We start from the raw sequence: 17951 nt of genomic DNA on the forward strand, positions 1-17951 counted from the left end.
CTCGTTTTGAGGCCTTTTCGGCACATTCTGAGAAATTTAAGCATAACCAGTCGATTGCAAAACGATGAAAGTTAAACATATGTTTCAATGTATGGGTAGTCTTCCGTCTCGCTTTTCCCGGTAGGAGCCGCTAAACAGCGCCCTCACTGTTTTTGACATGCTCTCATGACTGTAGACCCGTTTCTGCCCCTTTTTTAATACGCGGACCTATTTTCTCGATAATTATAAAAATGCGACTTTTTTTAGTGATTCAAATTCATGCACAGGCTTTACACTTTTATTTAAGCTATAATTCGCTACTCTTTCTGATTATTAGTCCAAAGAGCAGCCCATTATACCTCAAAAACTTTCTGTATTTTACCGAACTCAGTAGGGTTGCACAAATGGCGCATTGATTTAGTGGTGTGCTCCCTTCAAGGGTTTCTGATGTTCATAAAATTTAATTCTTTTATCTTTTCTTGAAATATAAAATGTTTTGAGTAAAACGCTCGAAACAGAATTGCTCTGTGACATTCACTTCAAGAGAAATTCCTTTCAAAGTTACATGGTGGATTCGAAAATAGGCAAATTTTCAACATTTTGACCATTCATGCTTACTCTTCTATATTTGCATTAAATTCCAATTCTCTAGATAGTTTTTGACCTTCCATCTGATGAAATTCGGTTTTAAATGAGAGTAAATCACGTTTCACAATTGCATGGGTCTACTGTTAATGATTTATAACAATCACCCCCCCCATATAAAACCAAGATTTGGCAGCTTTAAACGGCACGCACCGATTTGTCACCTTAAGCCCAAATTGCTTTAAATCCAAGAAATCTTGTTTTCACACAATTTGTGGCAATTTCTTGAACTTTGAAGGCCTCTGGGGAATAATCTTAGCGCAATTTGCATCTAAAACGCATTAAATATATATTCACTAACATATAAACTATCTATTTAAATCGAAAAAACTGCAATTTAATCAAAAGCCATTTCAATTTTGGCTGAATCTCTGAAAAGCACGGTTTTACTCCTAGGCCCTTCAAGGCGCACACCACTAAATAATTGTCCCATTGAAATACGTGTAAAAACACCAGTTTTATTTGCTCGTTTTGAGGCCTTTCGGCACATTCTGAGAAATTTAAGGATAACCAGTCGATTGCAAATCGATGAAAGTTTAACATATGTTTCAATGTATGGGTAGTCTTCCGTCTCGTTTTCCCGGTAGGAGCCGCTAAACAGCGCCCTCACTGTTTTTGACATGCTCTCATGACTGTAAACCCGTTTCTGCCCATTTTTTTAACACGCGGACCTATTTTCTAGATAATTATAAAAATGCGACTTTTTTAGTGATTCAAATTCATGCACAGGCTTTACACTTTTATTTAAGCTATAATTCGCTACTCTTTCTGATTATTAGTCCAAAGAGCAGCCCATTATACCTCAAAAACTTTCTGTATTTTACCGGTACTCAGTAGGGTTGCACAAATGGCGCATTGATTTAGTGGTGTGCTCCCTTCAAGGGTTTCTGATGTTCATAAAATTTAATTCTTTTATCTTTTTCTTGAAATATAAAATGTTTTGAGTAAAACGCTTTCGAAACAGAATTGCTCTGTGACATTCACTTCAAGAGAAATTCCCTTTCAAAGTTACATGGTGGATTCGAAAATAGGCAAATTTTCAACATTTTGACCATTCATGCTTACTCTTCTATATTTGCATTAAATTCCAATTCTCTAGATAGTTTTTGACCTTCCATCTGATGAAATTCGGTTTTAAATGAGAGTAAATCACGTTTCACAATTGCATGGGTCTACTGTTAATGATTTATAACAATCACCCCCGCCCATATAAAACCAAGATTTGGCAGCTTTAAACGGCACGCACCGATTTGTCACCTTAAGCCCAAATTGCTTTAAATCCAAGAAATCTTGTTTTCACACAATTTGTGGCAATTTCTTGAACTTTGAAGGCCTCTGGGGAATAATCTTAGCGCAATTTGCATCTAAAACGCATTAAATATATTCACTAACATATAAACTATCTATTTAAATCGAAAAACTGCAATTTAATCAAAAGCCATTTCAATTTTGGCTGAATCTCTGAAAAGCACGGTTTTACTCCTAGGCCCTTCAAAGGGCGCACACCACTAAATAATTGTCCCATTGAAATACGTGTAAAAACACCAGTTTTATTTGCTCGTTTTGAGGCCTTTTCGGCACATTCTGAGAAATTTAAGGATAACCAGTCGATTGCAAATCGATGAAAGTTTAACATATGTTTCAATGTATGGGTAGTCTTCCGTCTCGTTTTCCGGTAGGAGCCGCTAAACAGCGCCCTCACTGTTTTTGACATGCTCTCATGACTGTAAACCCGTTTCTGCCCATTTTTTAATACGCGGACCTATTTTCTCGATAATTATAAAATGCGACTTTTTAGTGATTCAAATTCATGCACAGGCTTTACACTTTTATTTAAGCTATAATTCGCTACTCTTTCTGATTATTAGTCCAAAGAGCAGCCCATTATACCTCAAAAACTTTCTGTATTTTACCGAACTCAGTAGGGTTGCACAAATGGCGCATTGATTTAGTGGTGTGCTCCCGTCAAGGGTTTCTGATGTTCATAAAATTTAATTCTTTTATCTTTTTCTTGAAATATAAAATGTTTTGAGTAAAACGCTTTCGAAACAGAATTGCTCTGTGACATTCACTTCAAGAGAAATTCCTTTCAAAGTTACATGGTGGATTCGAAAATAGGCAAATTTTCAACATTTTGACCATTCATGCTTACTCTTCTATATTTGCATTAAATTCCAATTCTCTAGATAGTTTTTGACCTTCCATCTGATGAAATTCGGTTTTAAATGAGAGTAAATCACGTTTCACAATTGCATGGGTCTACTGTTAATGATTTATAACAATCACCCCCGCCCATATAAAACCAAGATTTGGCAGCTTTAAACGGCACGCACCGATTTGTCACCTTAAGCCCAAATTGCTTTAAATCCAAGAAATCTTGTTTTCACACAATTTGTGGCAATTTCTTGAACTTTGAAGGCCTCTGGGGAATAATCTTAGCATAATTTGCATCTAAAAGCGCATTAAATATATTCACTAACATATAAACTATCTATTTAAATCGAAAAAACTGCAATTTAATCAAAAGCCATTTCAATTTTGGCTGAATCTCTGAAAAGCACGGTTTTACTCCTAGGCCCTTCAAGGCGCACACCACTAAATAATTGTCCCATTGAAATACGTGTAAAAACACCAGTTTTATTTGCTCGTTTTGAGGCCTTTTCGGCACATTCTGAGAAATTTAAGGATAACCAGTCGATTGCAAATCGATGAAAGTTTAACATATGTTTCAATGTATGGGTAGTCTTCCGTCTCGTTTTCCCGGTAGGAGCCGCTAAACAGCGCCCTCACTGTTTTTGACATGCTCTCATGACTGTAAACCCGTTTCTGCCCATTTTTTAGTACGCGGACCTATTTTCTCGATAATTATAAAAATGCGACTTTTTTAGTGATTCAAATTCATGCACAGGCTTTACACTTTTATTTAAGCTATAATTCGCTACTCTTTCTGATTATTAGTCCAAAGAGCAGCCCATTATACCTCAAAAACTTTCTGTATTTTACCGAACTCAGTAGGGTTGCACAAATGGCGCATTGATTTAGTGGTGTGCTCCTTCAAGGGTTTCTGATGTTCATAAAATTTAATTCTTTTATCTTTTTCTTGAAATATAAAATGTTTTGAGTAAAACGCCTTTCGAAACAGAATTGCTCTGTGACATTCACTTCAAGAGAAATTCCCTTTCAAAGTTACCTGGACGACTCCGAAAATAGGCAACTTCTCAACATTCTGACCATTCATGCTTACTCTTCTATATTTGCATTAAATTCCAATTCTCTAGATAGTTTTTGACCTTCCATCTGATGAAATTCGGTTTTAAATGAGAGTAAATCACGTTTCACAATTGCATGGGTCTACTGTTAATGATTTATAACAATCACCCCCGCCCATATAAAACCAAGATTTGGCAGCTTTAAACGGCACGCACCGATTTGTCACCTTAAGCCCAAATTGCTTTAAATCCAAGAAATCTTGTTTTCACACAATTTGTGGCAATTTCTTGAACTTTGAAGGCCTCTGGGGAATAATCTTAGCGCAATTTGCATCTAAAAGCGCATTAAATATATTCACTAACATATAAACTATCTATTTAAATCGAAAAACTGCAATTTAATCAAAAGCCATTTCAATTTTGGCTGAATCTCTGAAAAGCACGGTTTTACTCCTAGGCCCTTGAAGGGCGCACACCACTAAATAATTGTCCCATTGAAATACGTGTAAAAACACCAGTTTTATTTGCTCGTTTTGAGGCCTTTTCGGCACATTCTGAGAAATTTAAGGATAACCAGTCGATTGCAAATCGATGAAAGTTTAACATATGTTTCAATGTATGGGTAGTCTTCCGTCTCGTTTTCCCGGTAGGAGCCGCTAAACAGCGCCCTCACTGTTTTTGACATGCTCTCATGACTGTAAACCCGTTTCTGCCCATTTTTAATACGCTGGACCTATTTTCTCGATAATTATAAAAATGCGACTTTTTAGTGATTCAAATTCATGCACAGGCTTTACACTTTTATTTAAGCTATAATTCGCTACTCTTTCTGATTATTAGTCCAAAGAGCAGCCCATTATACCTCAAAAACTTTCTGTATTTTACCGGAAACTCAGTAGGGTTGCACAAATGGCGCATTGATTTAGTGGTGTGCTCCCTTCAAGGGTTTCTGATGTTCATAAAATTTAATTCTTTTATCTTTTTCTTGAAATATAAAATGTTTTGAGTAAAACTCTCGAAACAGAATTGCTCTGTGACATTCACTTCAAGAGAAATTCCCTTTCAAAGTTACATGGTGGATTCGAAAATAGGCAAATTTTCAACATTTTGACCATTCATGCTTACTCTTCTATATTTGCATTAAATTCCAATTCTCTAGATAGTTTTTGACCTTCCATCTGATGAAATTCGGTTTTAAATGAGAGTAAATCACGTTTCACAATTGCATGGGTCTACTGTTAATGATTTATAACAATCACCCCCCCGCCCATATAAAACCAAGATTTGGCAGCTTTAAACGGCACGCACCGATTTGTCACCTTAAGCCCAAATTGCTTTAAATCCAAGAAATCTTGTTTTCACACAATTTGTGGAAATTTCTAGAACTTTGAAGGCTTCTGGGGGGAATAATCTTAGAGCAATTTGCATCTAAAACGCATTAAATATATTCACTAACATATAAACTATCTATTTAAATCGAAAAAACTGCAATTTAATCAAAAGCCATTTCAATTTTGGCTGAATCTCTGAAAAGCACGGTTTTACTCCTAGGCCCTTCAAAGGGCGCACACCACTAAATAATTGTCCCATTGAAATACGTGTAAAAACACCAGTTTTATTTGCTCGTTTTGAGGCCTTTTCGGCACATTCTGAGAAATTTAAGGATAACCAGTCGATTGCAAATCGATGAAAGTTTAACATATGTTTCAATGTATGGGTAGTCTTCCGTCTCGTTTTTCCGGTAGGAGCCGCTAAACAGCGCCCTCACTGTTTTTGACATGCTCTCATGACTGTAAACCCGTTTCTGCCCATTTTTTAATACGCGGACCTATTTTCTTGATAATTATAAAAATGCGACTTTTTTAGTGATTCAAATTCATGCACAGGCTTTACACTTTTATTTAAGCTATAATTAGCTACTCTTTCTGATTATTAGTCAAAGAGCAGCCCATTATACCTCAAAAACTTTCTGTATTTTACCGAACTCAGTAGGGTTGCACAAATGGCGCATTGATTTAGTGGTGTGCTCCTTCAAGGGTTTCTGATGTTCATAAAATTTAATTCTTTTATCTTTTTCTTGAAATATAAAATGTTTTTGAGTAAAACGCCTTTCGAAACAGAATTGCTCTGTGACATTCACTTCAAGAGAAATTCCTTTCAAAGTTACATGGTGGATTCGAAAATAGGCAAATTTTCAACATTTTGACCATTCATGCTTACTCTTCTATATTTGCATTAAATTCCAATTCTCTAGATAGTTTTTGACCTTCCATCTGATGAAATTCGGTTTTAAATGAGAGTAAATCACGTTTCACAATTGCATGGGTCTACTGTTAATGATTTATAACAATCACCCCCCCCCCCACCCATATAAAACCAAGATTTGGCAGCTTTAAGCAGCACGCACCGATTTGTCACCTTAAGCCCAAATTGCTTTAAATCCAAGAAATCTTGTTTTCACACAATTTGTGGCAATTTCTTGAACTTTGGAGGCCTCTGATGGAATAATCCTAGCGTAATTTGCATCTAAAACGCATTAAATATATTCACTAACATATAAACTATCTATTTAAATCGAAAAAACTGCAATTTAATCAAAAGCCATTTCAATTTTGGCTGAATCTCTGAAAAGCACGGTTTTACTCCTAGGCCCTTCAAGGGCGCACACCACTAAATAATTGTCCCATTGAAATACGTGTAACAACACCAGTTTTATTTGCTCGTTTTGAGGCCTTTTCAGCACATTCTGAGAAATTTAAGGATAACCAGTCGATTGCAAATCGATGAAAGTTTCACATATGTTTCAATGTATGGGTAGTCTTCCGTCTCGTTTTCCCGGTAGGAGCGCTAAACAGCGCCCTCACTGTTTTTGACATGCTCTCATGACTGTAAACCCGTTTCTGCCCATTTTTTAATACGCGGACCTATTTTCTCGATAATTATAAAAATGCGACTTTTTAGTGATTCAAATTCATGCACAGGCTTTACACTTTTATTTAAGCTATAATTCGCTACTCTTTCTGATTATTAGTCCAAAGAGCAGCCCATTATACCTCAAAAACTTTCTGTATTTTACCGGATCTCAGTAGGGTTGCACAAATGGCGCATTGATTTAGTGGTGTGCTCCCTTCAAGGGTTTCTGATGTTCATAAAATTTAATTCTTTTATCTTTTTCTTGAAATATAAAATGTTTTGAGTAAAACGCTCGCAACAGAATTGCTCTGTGACATTCACTTCAAGAGAAATTCCTTTCAAAGTTACATGGTGGATTCGAAAATAGGCAAATTTTCAACATTTTGACCATTCATGCTTACTCTTCTATATTTGCATTAAATTCCAATTCTCTAGATAGTTTTTGACCTTCCATCTGATGAAATTCGGTTTTAAATGAGAGTAAATCACGTTTCACAATTGCATGGGTCTACTGTTAATGATTTATAACAATCACCCCCCGCCCATATAAAACCAAGATTTGGCAGCTTAAAACGGCACGCACCGATTTGTCACCTTAAGCCCAAATTGCTTTAAATCCAAGAAATCTTGTTTTCACACAATTTGTGGCAATTTCTTGAACTTTGAAGGCCTCTGGGGAATAATCTTAGCTTAATTTGCATCTAAAACGCATTAAATATATTCACTAACATATAAACTATCTATTTAAATCGAAAAACTGCAATTTAATCAAAAGCCATTTCAATTTTGGCTGAATCTCTGAAAAGCACGGTTTTACTCCTAGGCCCTTGAAGGCGCACACCACTAAATAATTGTCCCATTGAAATACGTGTAAAAACACCAGTTTTATTTGCTCGTTTTGAGGCCTTTTCGGCACATTCTGAGAAATTTAAGGATAACCAGTCGATTGCAAATCGATGAAAGTTTAACATATGTTTCAATGTATGGGTAGTCTTCCGTCTCGTTTTCCCGGTAGGAGCCGCTAAACAGCGCCCTCACTGTTTTTGACATGCTCTCATGACTGTAAACCCGTTTCTGCCCATTTTTTAATACGCGGACCTATTTTCTCGATAATTATAAAATGCGACTTTTTAGTGATTCAAATTCATGCACAGGCTTTACACTTTTATTTAAGCTATAATTCGCTACTCTTTCTGATTATTAGTCCAAAGAGCAGCCCATTATACCTCAAAAACTTTCTGTATTTTACCGGGACTCAGTAGGGTTGCACAAATGGCGCATTGATTTAGTGGTGTGCTCCCTTCAAGGGTTTCTGATGTTCATAAAATTTAATTCTTTTATCTTTTTCTTGAAATATAAAATGTTTTGAGTAAAACGCTCGAAACAGAATTGCTCTGTGACATTCACTTCAAGAGAAATTCCCTTTCAAAGTTACATGGTGGATTCGAAAATAGGCAAATTTTCAACATTTTGACCATTCATGCTTACTCTTCTATATTTGCATTAAATTCCAATTCTCTAGATAGTTTTTGACCTTCCATCTGATGAAATTCGGTTTTAAATGAGAGTAAATCACGTTTCACAATTGCATGGGTCTACTGTTAATGATTTATAACAATCACCCCCGCCCATATAAAACCAAGATTTGGCAGCTTTAAACTGCACGCACCGATTTGTCACCTTAAGCCCAAATTGCTTTAAATCCAAGAAATCTTGTTTTCACACAATTTGTGGCAATTTCTTGAACTTTGAAGGCCTCTGTGGGAATAATCTTAGCGCAATTTGCATCTAAAACGCATTAAATATATTCACTAACATATAAACTATCTATTTAAATCGAAAAAACTGCAATTTAATCAAAAGCCATTTCAATTTTGGCTGAATCTCTGAAAGCACGGTTTTACTCCTAGGCCCTTTGAAGGGCGCACACCACTAAATAATTGTCCCATTGAAATACGTGTAAAAACACCAGTTTTATTTGCTCGTTTTGAGGCCTTTTCGGCACATTCTGAGAAATTTAAGGATAACCAGTCGATTGCAAATCGATGAAAGTTTAACTTTATATGTTTCAATGTATGGGTAGTCTTCCGTCTCGTTTTCCCGGTAGGAGCCGCTAAACAGCGCCCTCACTGTTTTTGACATGCTCTCATGACTGTAAACCCGTTTCTGCCCATTTTTTTAATACGCGGACCTAGTAACTCGATAATTATAAAAATGCTACTTTTATAGTGATTCAAATTCATGCACAGTCTTTACACTTTTATTTAAGCTATAATTCGCTACTCTTTCTGATTTTTAGTTCTAGCGCAGCCCATTATACCTCAAAAACTTTCTGTATTTTACCGAACTCAGTAGGGTTGCACAAATGGCGCATTGATTTAGTGGTGTGCTCCTTCAAGGGTTTCTGATGTTCATAAAATTTAATTCTTTTATCTTTTTCTTGAAATATAAAATGTTTTGAGTAAAACTTTCGAAACAGAATTGCTCTGTGACATTCACTTCAAGAGAAATTCCTTTCAAAGTTACATGGTGGATTCGAAAATAGGCAAATTTTCAACATTTTGACCATTCATGCTTACTCTTCTATATTTGCATTAAATTCCAATTCTCTAGATAGTTTTTGACCTTCCATCTGATGAAATTCGGTTTTAAATGAGAGTAAATCACGTTTCACAATTGCATGGGTCTACTGTTAATGATTTATAACAATCACCCCCGCCCATATAAAACCAAGATTTGGCAGCTTTAAGCGGCACGCACCGATTTGTCACCTTAAGCCCAAATTGCTTTAAATCCAAGAAATCTTGTTTTCACACAATTTGTGGCAATTTCTTGAACTTTGAAGGCCTCTGGGGAATAATCTTAGCGCAATTTGCATCTAAAACGCATTAAATATATTCACTAACATATAAACTATCTATTTAAATCGAAAAAACTGCAATTTAATCAAAAGCCATTTCAATTTTGGCTGAATCTCTGAAAAGCACGGTTTTACTCCTAGGCCCTTCAAGGCGCACACCACTAAATAATTGTCCCATTGAAATACGTGTAAAAACACCAGTTTTATTTGCTCGTTTTGAGGCCTTTTCGGCACATTCTGAGAAATTTAAGGATAACCAGTCGATTGCAAATCGATGAAAGTTTAACATATGTTTCAATGTATGGGTAGTCTTCCGTCTCGTTTTCCCGGTAGGAGCCGCTAAACAGCGCCCTCACTGTTTTTGACATGCTCTCATGACTGTAAACCCGTTTCTGCCCATTTTTTAATCACGCGGACCTATTTTCTCGATAATTATAAAAATGCGACTTTTTAGTGATTCAAATTCATGCACAGGCTTTACACTTTTATTTAAGCTATAATTCGCTACTCTTTCTGATTATTAGTCCAAAGAGCAGCCCATTATACCTCAAAAACTTTCTGTATTTTACGGAACTCAGTAGGGTTGCACAAATGGCGCATTGATTTAGTGGTGTTCTCCCTTCAAGGGTTTCTGATGTTCATAAAATTTAATTCTTTTATCTTTTTCTTGAAATATAAAATGTTTTGAGTAAAACGCTCGAAACAGAATTGCTCTGTGACATTCACTTCAAGAGAAATTCCCTTTCAAAGTTACATGGTGGATTCCGAAAAAAGGCAAACAATCAACATTTTGACCATTCATGCTTACTCTTCTATATTTGCATTAAATTCCAATTCTCTAGATAGTTTTTGACCTTCCATCTGATGAAATTCGGTTTTAAATGAGAGTAAATCACGTTTCACAATTGCATGGGTCTACTGTTAATGATTTATAACAATCACCCCCCCGCCCATATAAAACCAAGATTTGGCAGCTTTAAGCGGCACGCACCGATTTGTCACCTTAAGCCCAAATTGCTTTAAATCCAAGAAATCTTGTTTTCACACAATTTGTGGCAATTTCTTGAACTTTGAAGGCCTCTGGGGAATAATCTTAGCGCAATTTGCATCTAAAAGCGCATTAAATATATTCACTAACATATAAACTATCTATTTAAATCGAAAAACTGCAATTTAATCAAAAGCCATTTCAATTTTGGCTGAATCTCTGAAAAGCACGGTTTTACTCCTAGGCCCTTGAAGGCGCACACCACTAAATAATTGTCCCATTGAAATACGTGTAAAAACACCAGTTTTATTTGCTCGTTTTGAGGCCTTTTCGGCACATTCTGAGAAATTTAAGGATAACCAGTCGATTGCAAATCGATGAAAGTTTAACATATGTTTCAATGTATGGGTAGTCTTCCGTCTCGTTTTCCCGGTAGGAGCCGCTAAACAAGCGCCCTCACTGTTTTGACATGCTCTCATGACTGTAAACCCGTTTCTGCCCATTTTTAATCACGCGGACCTATTTTCTCGATAATTATAAAAATGCGACTTTTTAGTGATTCAAATTCATGCACAGGCTTTACACTTTTATTTAAGCTATAATTAGCTACTCTTTCTGATTATTAGTCCAAAGAGCAGCCCATTATACCTCAAAAACTTTCTGTATTTTACGAACTCAGTAGGGTTGCACAAATGGCGCATTGATTTAGTGGTGTGCTCCTTCAAGGGTTTCTGATGTTCATAAAATTTAATTCTTTTATCTTTTTCTTGAAATATAAAATGTTTTGAGTAAAAGCGCTTTCGAAACAGAATTGCTCTGTGACATTCACTTCAAGAGAAATTCCCTTTCAAAGTTACATGGTGGATTCGAAAATAGGCAAATTTTCAACATTTTGACCATTCATGCTTACTCTTCTATATTTGCATTAAATTCCAATTCTCTAGATAGTTTTTGACCTTCCATCTGATGAAATTCGGTTTTAAATGAGAGTAAATCACGTTTCACAATTGCATGGGTCTACTGTTAATGATTTATAACAATCACCCCCGCCCATATAAAACCAAGATTTGGCAGCTTTAAACGGCACGCACCGATTTGTCACCTTAAGCCCAAATTGCTTTAAATCCAAGAAATCTTGTTTTCACACAATATGTGGCAATTTCTTGAACTTTGAAGGCCTCTGGGGGAATAATCTTAGCGCAATTTGCATCTAAAACGCATTAAATATATTCACTAACATATAAACTATCTATTTAAATCGAAAAAACTGCAATTTAATCAAAAGCCATTTCAATTTTGGCTGAATCTCTGAAAAGCACGGTTTTACTCCTAGGCCCTTGAAGGGCGCACACCACTAAATAATTGTCCCATTGAAATCGTGTAAAAACACCAGTTTTATTTGCTCGTTTTGAGGCCTTTTCGGCACATTCTGAGAAATTTAAGGATAACCAGTCGATTGCAAATCGATGAAAGTTTAACATATGTTTCAATGTATGGGTAGTCTTCCGTCTCGTTTTCCCGGTAGGAGCCGCTAAACAGCGCCCTCACTGTTTTTGACATGCTCTCATGACTGTAAACCCGTTTCTGCCCATTTTTTAATACGCGGACCTATTTTCTCGATAATTATAAAAATGCGACTTTTTTAGTGATTCAAATTCATGCACAGGCTTTACACTTTTATTTAAGCTATAATTCGCTACTCTTTCTGATTATTAGTCCAAAGAGCAGCCCATTATACCTCAAAAACTTTCTGTATTTTACCGAACTCAGTAGGGTTGCACAAATGGCGCATTGATTTAGTGGTGTGCTCCTTCAAGGGTTTCTGATGTTCATAAAATTTAATTCTTTTATCTTTTTCTTGAAATATAAAATGTTTTGAGTAAAACGCTTTCGAAACAGAATTGCTCTGTGACATTCACTTCAAGAGAAATTCCCTTTCAAAGTTACATGGCGGATTCCGATAATAGGCAAATTTTCAACATTTTGACCATTCATGCTTACTCTTCTATATTTGCATTAAATTCCAATTCTCTAGATAGTTTTTGACCTTCCATCTGATGAAATTCGGTTTTAAATGAGAGTAAATCACGTTTCACAATTGCATGGGTCTACTGTTAATGATTTATAACAATCACCCCCCCCATATAAAACCAAGATTTGGCAGCTTTAAACGGCACGCACCGATTTGTCACCTTAAGCCCAAATTGCTTTAAATCCAAGAAATCTTGTTTTCACACAATTTGTGGCAATTTCTTGAACTTTGAAGGCCTCTGGGGAATAATCTTAGCATAATTTGCATCTAAAAGCGCATTAAATATATTCACTAACATATAAACTATCTATTTAAATCGAAAAAACTGCAATTTAATCAAAAGCCATTTCAATTTTGGCTGAATCTCTGAAAAGCACGGTTTTACTCCTAGGCCCTTGAAGGGCGCACACCACTAAATAATTGTCCCATTGAAATACGTGTAAAAACACCAGTTTTATTTGCTCGTTTTGAGGCCTTTTCGCACATTCTGAGAAATTTAAGGATAACCAGTCGATTGCAAATCGATGAAAGTTTAACATATGTTTCAATGTATGGGTAGTCTTCCGTCTCGTTTTCCCGGTAGGAGCCGCTAAACAGCGCCCTCACTGTTTTTGACATGCTCTCATGACTGTAAACCCGTTTCTGCCCATTTTTTAATACGCGGACCTATTTTCTCGATAATTATAAAAATGCGACTTTTTTAGTGATTCAAATTCATGCACAGGCTTTACACTTTTATTTAAGCTATAATTCGCTACTCTTTCTGATTATTAGTCCAAAGAGCAGCCCATTATACCTCAAAAACTTTCTGTATTTTACGGAACTCAGTAGGGTTGCACAAATGGCGCATTGATTTAGTGGTGTGCTCCCTTCAAGGGTTTCTGATGTTCATAAAATTTAATTCTTTTATCTTTTTCTTGAAATATAAAATGTTTTGAGTAAAAGCCTTTCGAAACAGAATTGCTCTGTGACATTCACTTCAAGAGAAATTCCCTTTCAAAGTTACATGGTGGATTCGAAAATAGGCAAATTTTCAACATTTTGACCATTCATGCTTACTCTTCTATATTTGCATTAAATTCCAATTCTCTAGATAGTTTTTTTTTTTTTTTCTGATGAAATTCGGTTTTAAATGAGAGTAAATCACGTTTCACAATTGCATGGGTCTACTGTTAATGATTTATAACAATCACCCCCCGCCCATATAAAACCAAGATTTGGCAGCTTTAAGCGGCACGCACCGATTTGTCACCTTAAGCCCAAATTGCTTTAAATCCAAGAATTCTTGTTTTCACACGATTTGTGGCAATTTCTTGAACTTTGAAGGCCTCTGGGGAATAATCTTAGCGCAATTTGCATCTAAAACGCATTAAATATATTCACTAACATATAAACTATCTATTTAAATCGAAAAAACTGCAATTTAATCAAAAGCCATTTCAATTTTGGCTGAATCTCTGAAAAGCACGGTTTTACTCCTAGGCCCTTGAAGGCGCACACCACTAAATAATTGTCCCATTGAAATACGTGTAAAAACACCAGTTTTATTTGCTCGTTTTGAGGCCTTTTCGGCACATTCTGAGAAATTTAAGGATAACCAGTCGATTGCAAATCGATGAAAGTTTAACATATGTTTCAATGTATGGGTAGTCTTCCGTCTCGTTTCCCGGTAGGAGCCGCTAAACAGCGCCCTCACTGTTTTTGACATGCTCTCATGACTGTAAACCCGTTTCTGCCCATTTTTTTAATACGCGGACCTATTTTCTCGATAATTATAAAAATGCGACTTTTTAGTGATTCAAATTCATGCACAGGCTTTACACTTTTATTTAAGCTATAATTAGCTACTCTTTCTGATTATTAGTCCAAAGAGCAGCCCATTATACCTCAAAAACTTTCTGTATTTTACGGAACTCAGTAGGGTTGCACAAATGGCGCATTGATTTAGTGGTGTGCTCCTTCAAGGGTTTCTGATGTTCATAAAATTTAATTCTTTTATCTTTTCTTGAAATATAAAATGTTTTGAGTAAAAGCGCTTTCGAAACAGAATTGCTCTGTGACATTAACTTCAAGATAAATTCGCTTTCAAAGTTACATGGTGGATTCGAAAATAGGCAAATTTTCAACATTTTGACCATTCATGCTTACTCTTCTATATTTGCATTAAATTCCAATTCTCTAGATAGTTTTTGACCTTCCATCTGATGAAATTCGGTTTTAAATGAGAGTAAATCACGTTTCACAATTGCATGGGTCTACTGTTAATGATTTATAACAATCACCCCCCGCCCATATAAAACCAAGATTTGGCAGCTTTAAGCGGCACGCACCGATTTGTCACCTTAAGCCCAAATTGCTTTAAATCCAAGAAATCTTGTTTTCACACAATTTGTGGCAATTTCTTGAACTTTGAAGGCCTCTGGGGAATAATCTTAGCGCAATTTGCATCTAAAGCGCATTAAATATATTCACTAACATATAAACTATCTATTTAAATCGAAAAAACTGCAATTTAATCAAAAGCCATTTCAATTTTGGCTGAATCTCTGAAAAGCACGGTTTTACTCCTAGGCCCTTGAAGGCGCACACCACTAAATAATTGTCCCATTGAAATCGTGTAAAAACACCAGTTTTATTTGCTCGTTTTGAGGCCTTTTCGGCACATTCTGAGAAATTTAAGGATAACCAGTCGATTGCAAATCGATGAAAGTTTAACATATGTTTCAATGTATGGGTAGTCTTCCGTCTCGTTTTCCCGGTAGGAGCCGCTAAACAGCGCCCTCACTGTTTTTGACATGCTCTCATGACTGTAAACCCGTTTCTGCCCATTTTTAATCGCGGACCTATTTTCTCGATAATTATAAAAATGCGACTTTTTTAGTGATTCAAATTCATGCACAGGCTTTACACTTTTATTTAAGCTATAATTCGCTACTCTTTCTGATTATTAGTCCAAAGAGCAGCCCATTATACCTCAAAAACTTTCTGTATTTTACGGAACTCAGTAGGGTTGCACAAATGGCGCATTGATTTAGTGGTGTGCTCCTTCAAGGGTTTCTGATGTTCATAAAATTTAATTCTTTTATCTTTTTCTTGAAATATAAAATGTTTTGAGTAAAACGCTTTCGAAACAGAATTGCTCTGTGACATTCACTTCAAGAGAAATTCCCTTTCAAAGTTACATTGTTGATTCTGTAAATAGTCAATTTTTCATCATTTTTACCATTCATGCTTACTCTTCTATATTTGCATTAAATTCCAATTCTCTAGATAGTTTTGACCTTCCATCTGATGAAATTCGGTTTTAAATGAGAGTAAATCACGTTTCACAATTGCATGGGTCTACTGTTAATGATTTATAACAATCACCCCCCGCCCATATAAAACCAAGATTTGGCAGCTTTAAGCAGCACGCACCGATTTGTCACCTTAAGCCCAAATTGCTTTAAATCCAAGAAATCTTGTTTTCACACAATTTGTGGCAATTTCTTGAACTTTGAAGGCCTCTGGGGAATAATCTTAGCGCAATTTGCATCTAAAAGCGCATTAAATATATTCACTAACATATAAACTATCTATTTAAATCGAAAAACTGCAATTTAATCAAAAGCCATTTCAATTTTGGCTGAATCTCTGAAAAGCACGGTTTTACTAGCCCTTGAAGGGCGCACACCACTAAATAATTGTCCCATTGAAATACGTGTAAAAACACCAGTTTTATTTGCTCGTTTTGAGGCCTTTTCGGCACATTCTGAGAAATTTAAGGATAACCAGTCGATTGCAAATCGATGAAAGTTTAACATATGTTTCAATGTATGGGTAGTCTTCCGTCTCGTTTTCCCGGTAGGAGCCGCTAAACAGCGCCCTCACTGTTTTGACATGCTCTCATGACTGTAAACCCGTTTCTGCCCATTTTTAATACGCGGACCTATTTTCTCGATAATTATAAAAATGCGACTTTTTTAGTGATTCAAATTCATGCACAGGCTTTACACTTTTATTTTAGCTATAATTAGCTACTCTTTCTGATTATTAGTCAAAGAGCAGCCCATTATACCTCAAAAACTTTCTGTATTTTACCGGAACTCAGTAGGGTTGCACAAATGGCGCATTGATTTAGTGGTGTGCTCCCTTCACTAATTAATTTAGTATGACAAGCTTGATTTAGCATGTTTTCATTCATTCATTCATTTCAGAGACCCTCCCATTTAATGTTTTACATAATAATGCCTTACCGTTTCACACTTAGACGCCGGTGAATCACTCAAAATATCACATATTACAGGTGGGAAGTTCGTGCCTTTGCCACCCATCAGAGAAAATCAAATCCCCTGAAAGGGCCCTACGAAGTTGTAAAGTTTTGGCCTGTTTTTCGTCGGAATCCTCCATCTTGTCACTGTATACGTATGTTTGTTGGTGAAATTTGTACAATGTTTACTCAACACGGACATGTACTCAAATTGGACAGTGACTGACAAAAGGTGTCGCTATGCAGGAAAAGATTTTTCAATCACTCACAGATGGTGTAGTATAGAGTTAGTATAGAGTGAGAATCAGAAGACGATGACATAAAGCTATAAATGCAGGAATGATTGATAGCACACGGTTGAAAGAAAGCACGGGAAAGGGAAAAGTGTTGAAAGAAGGGAAGCACATGAGAGGAAGGAAGAAAGGTTGAAAGTAGAAAGTGAATTACCTAGAAAGTGAACGACTGAGAAATAGCCGGGAGAAATAGGCCCAAATCCGCCCAATTAAGGGATCTAAAATGAGCGTTTATTGCGTTTCGACAGTATTTTTGGGACATGAGAGCACCTCAGACCTATCGAATTGCATTCTGAATACGAAGCATGTCTTTCTGATATCAAATAATTTTCATTTTTGAAAATCACAATATAATACAAATGTTATGACAAATTATAAAAATTTGATATTTTTCAAATTTTTGATATAAACCTATAACAGTCCTCGAAGTAAATTATATAAATCTAATGATATATTCTTAAAGTGTATGTAGCAGGGAGGAAAAGCCGACGGTCAATTGAAAATTTTGACCTTTCGTATTAAAGATATGGATTTTTTTTCCCCAAAAGACCTAATTTTTTTTTGGTGTTTTGGGAAAAAATCCATATCTTCAATACGAAAGGTCAAAATTTTCAATTGATCGTCGGCTTTTCATCCCACCTACATACACTTTAAGTATAAATCATCAGATTTACAAAGTTTACTTCAAGTACTGTTAAATATCAAAAATATCAATTTTAATGATTTGCCATAAAATGTGTATTAAATTGCGAATTTCAAAAATCAAAATTATTTGATATCAGA

General features: G+C 35.8%; 1 protein-coding gene across 1 annotated transcript in view; it reads right to left on the bottom strand.

The window, feature by feature from the left end:
• LOC140171562 (PDZ domain-containing protein MAGIX-like) overlaps window positions 1–17023 on the bottom strand; it is a 195468-nt gene extending 178445 nt beyond the window's left edge. The window contains exon 1 of the mRNA XM_072194838.1: window positions 16862–17023. Coding sequence (XP_072050939.1) covers window positions 16862–16939 — 78 coding nt within the window. The 5' untranslated portion in view covers window positions 16940–17023. The remainder of the gene's footprint in view (window positions 1–16861) is intronic.
• Window positions 17024–17951: the final 928 nt, after the last annotated feature.

The sequence above is a fragment of the Amphiura filiformis genome, chromosome 15, assembly GCF_039555335.1.
Source record: "Amphiura filiformis chromosome 15, Afil_fr2py, whole genome shotgun sequence".
In the NCBI taxonomy this organism is placed as follows: Eukaryota; Metazoa; Echinodermata; class Ophiuroidea; order Amphilepidida; family Amphiuridae; genus Amphiura; species Amphiura filiformis.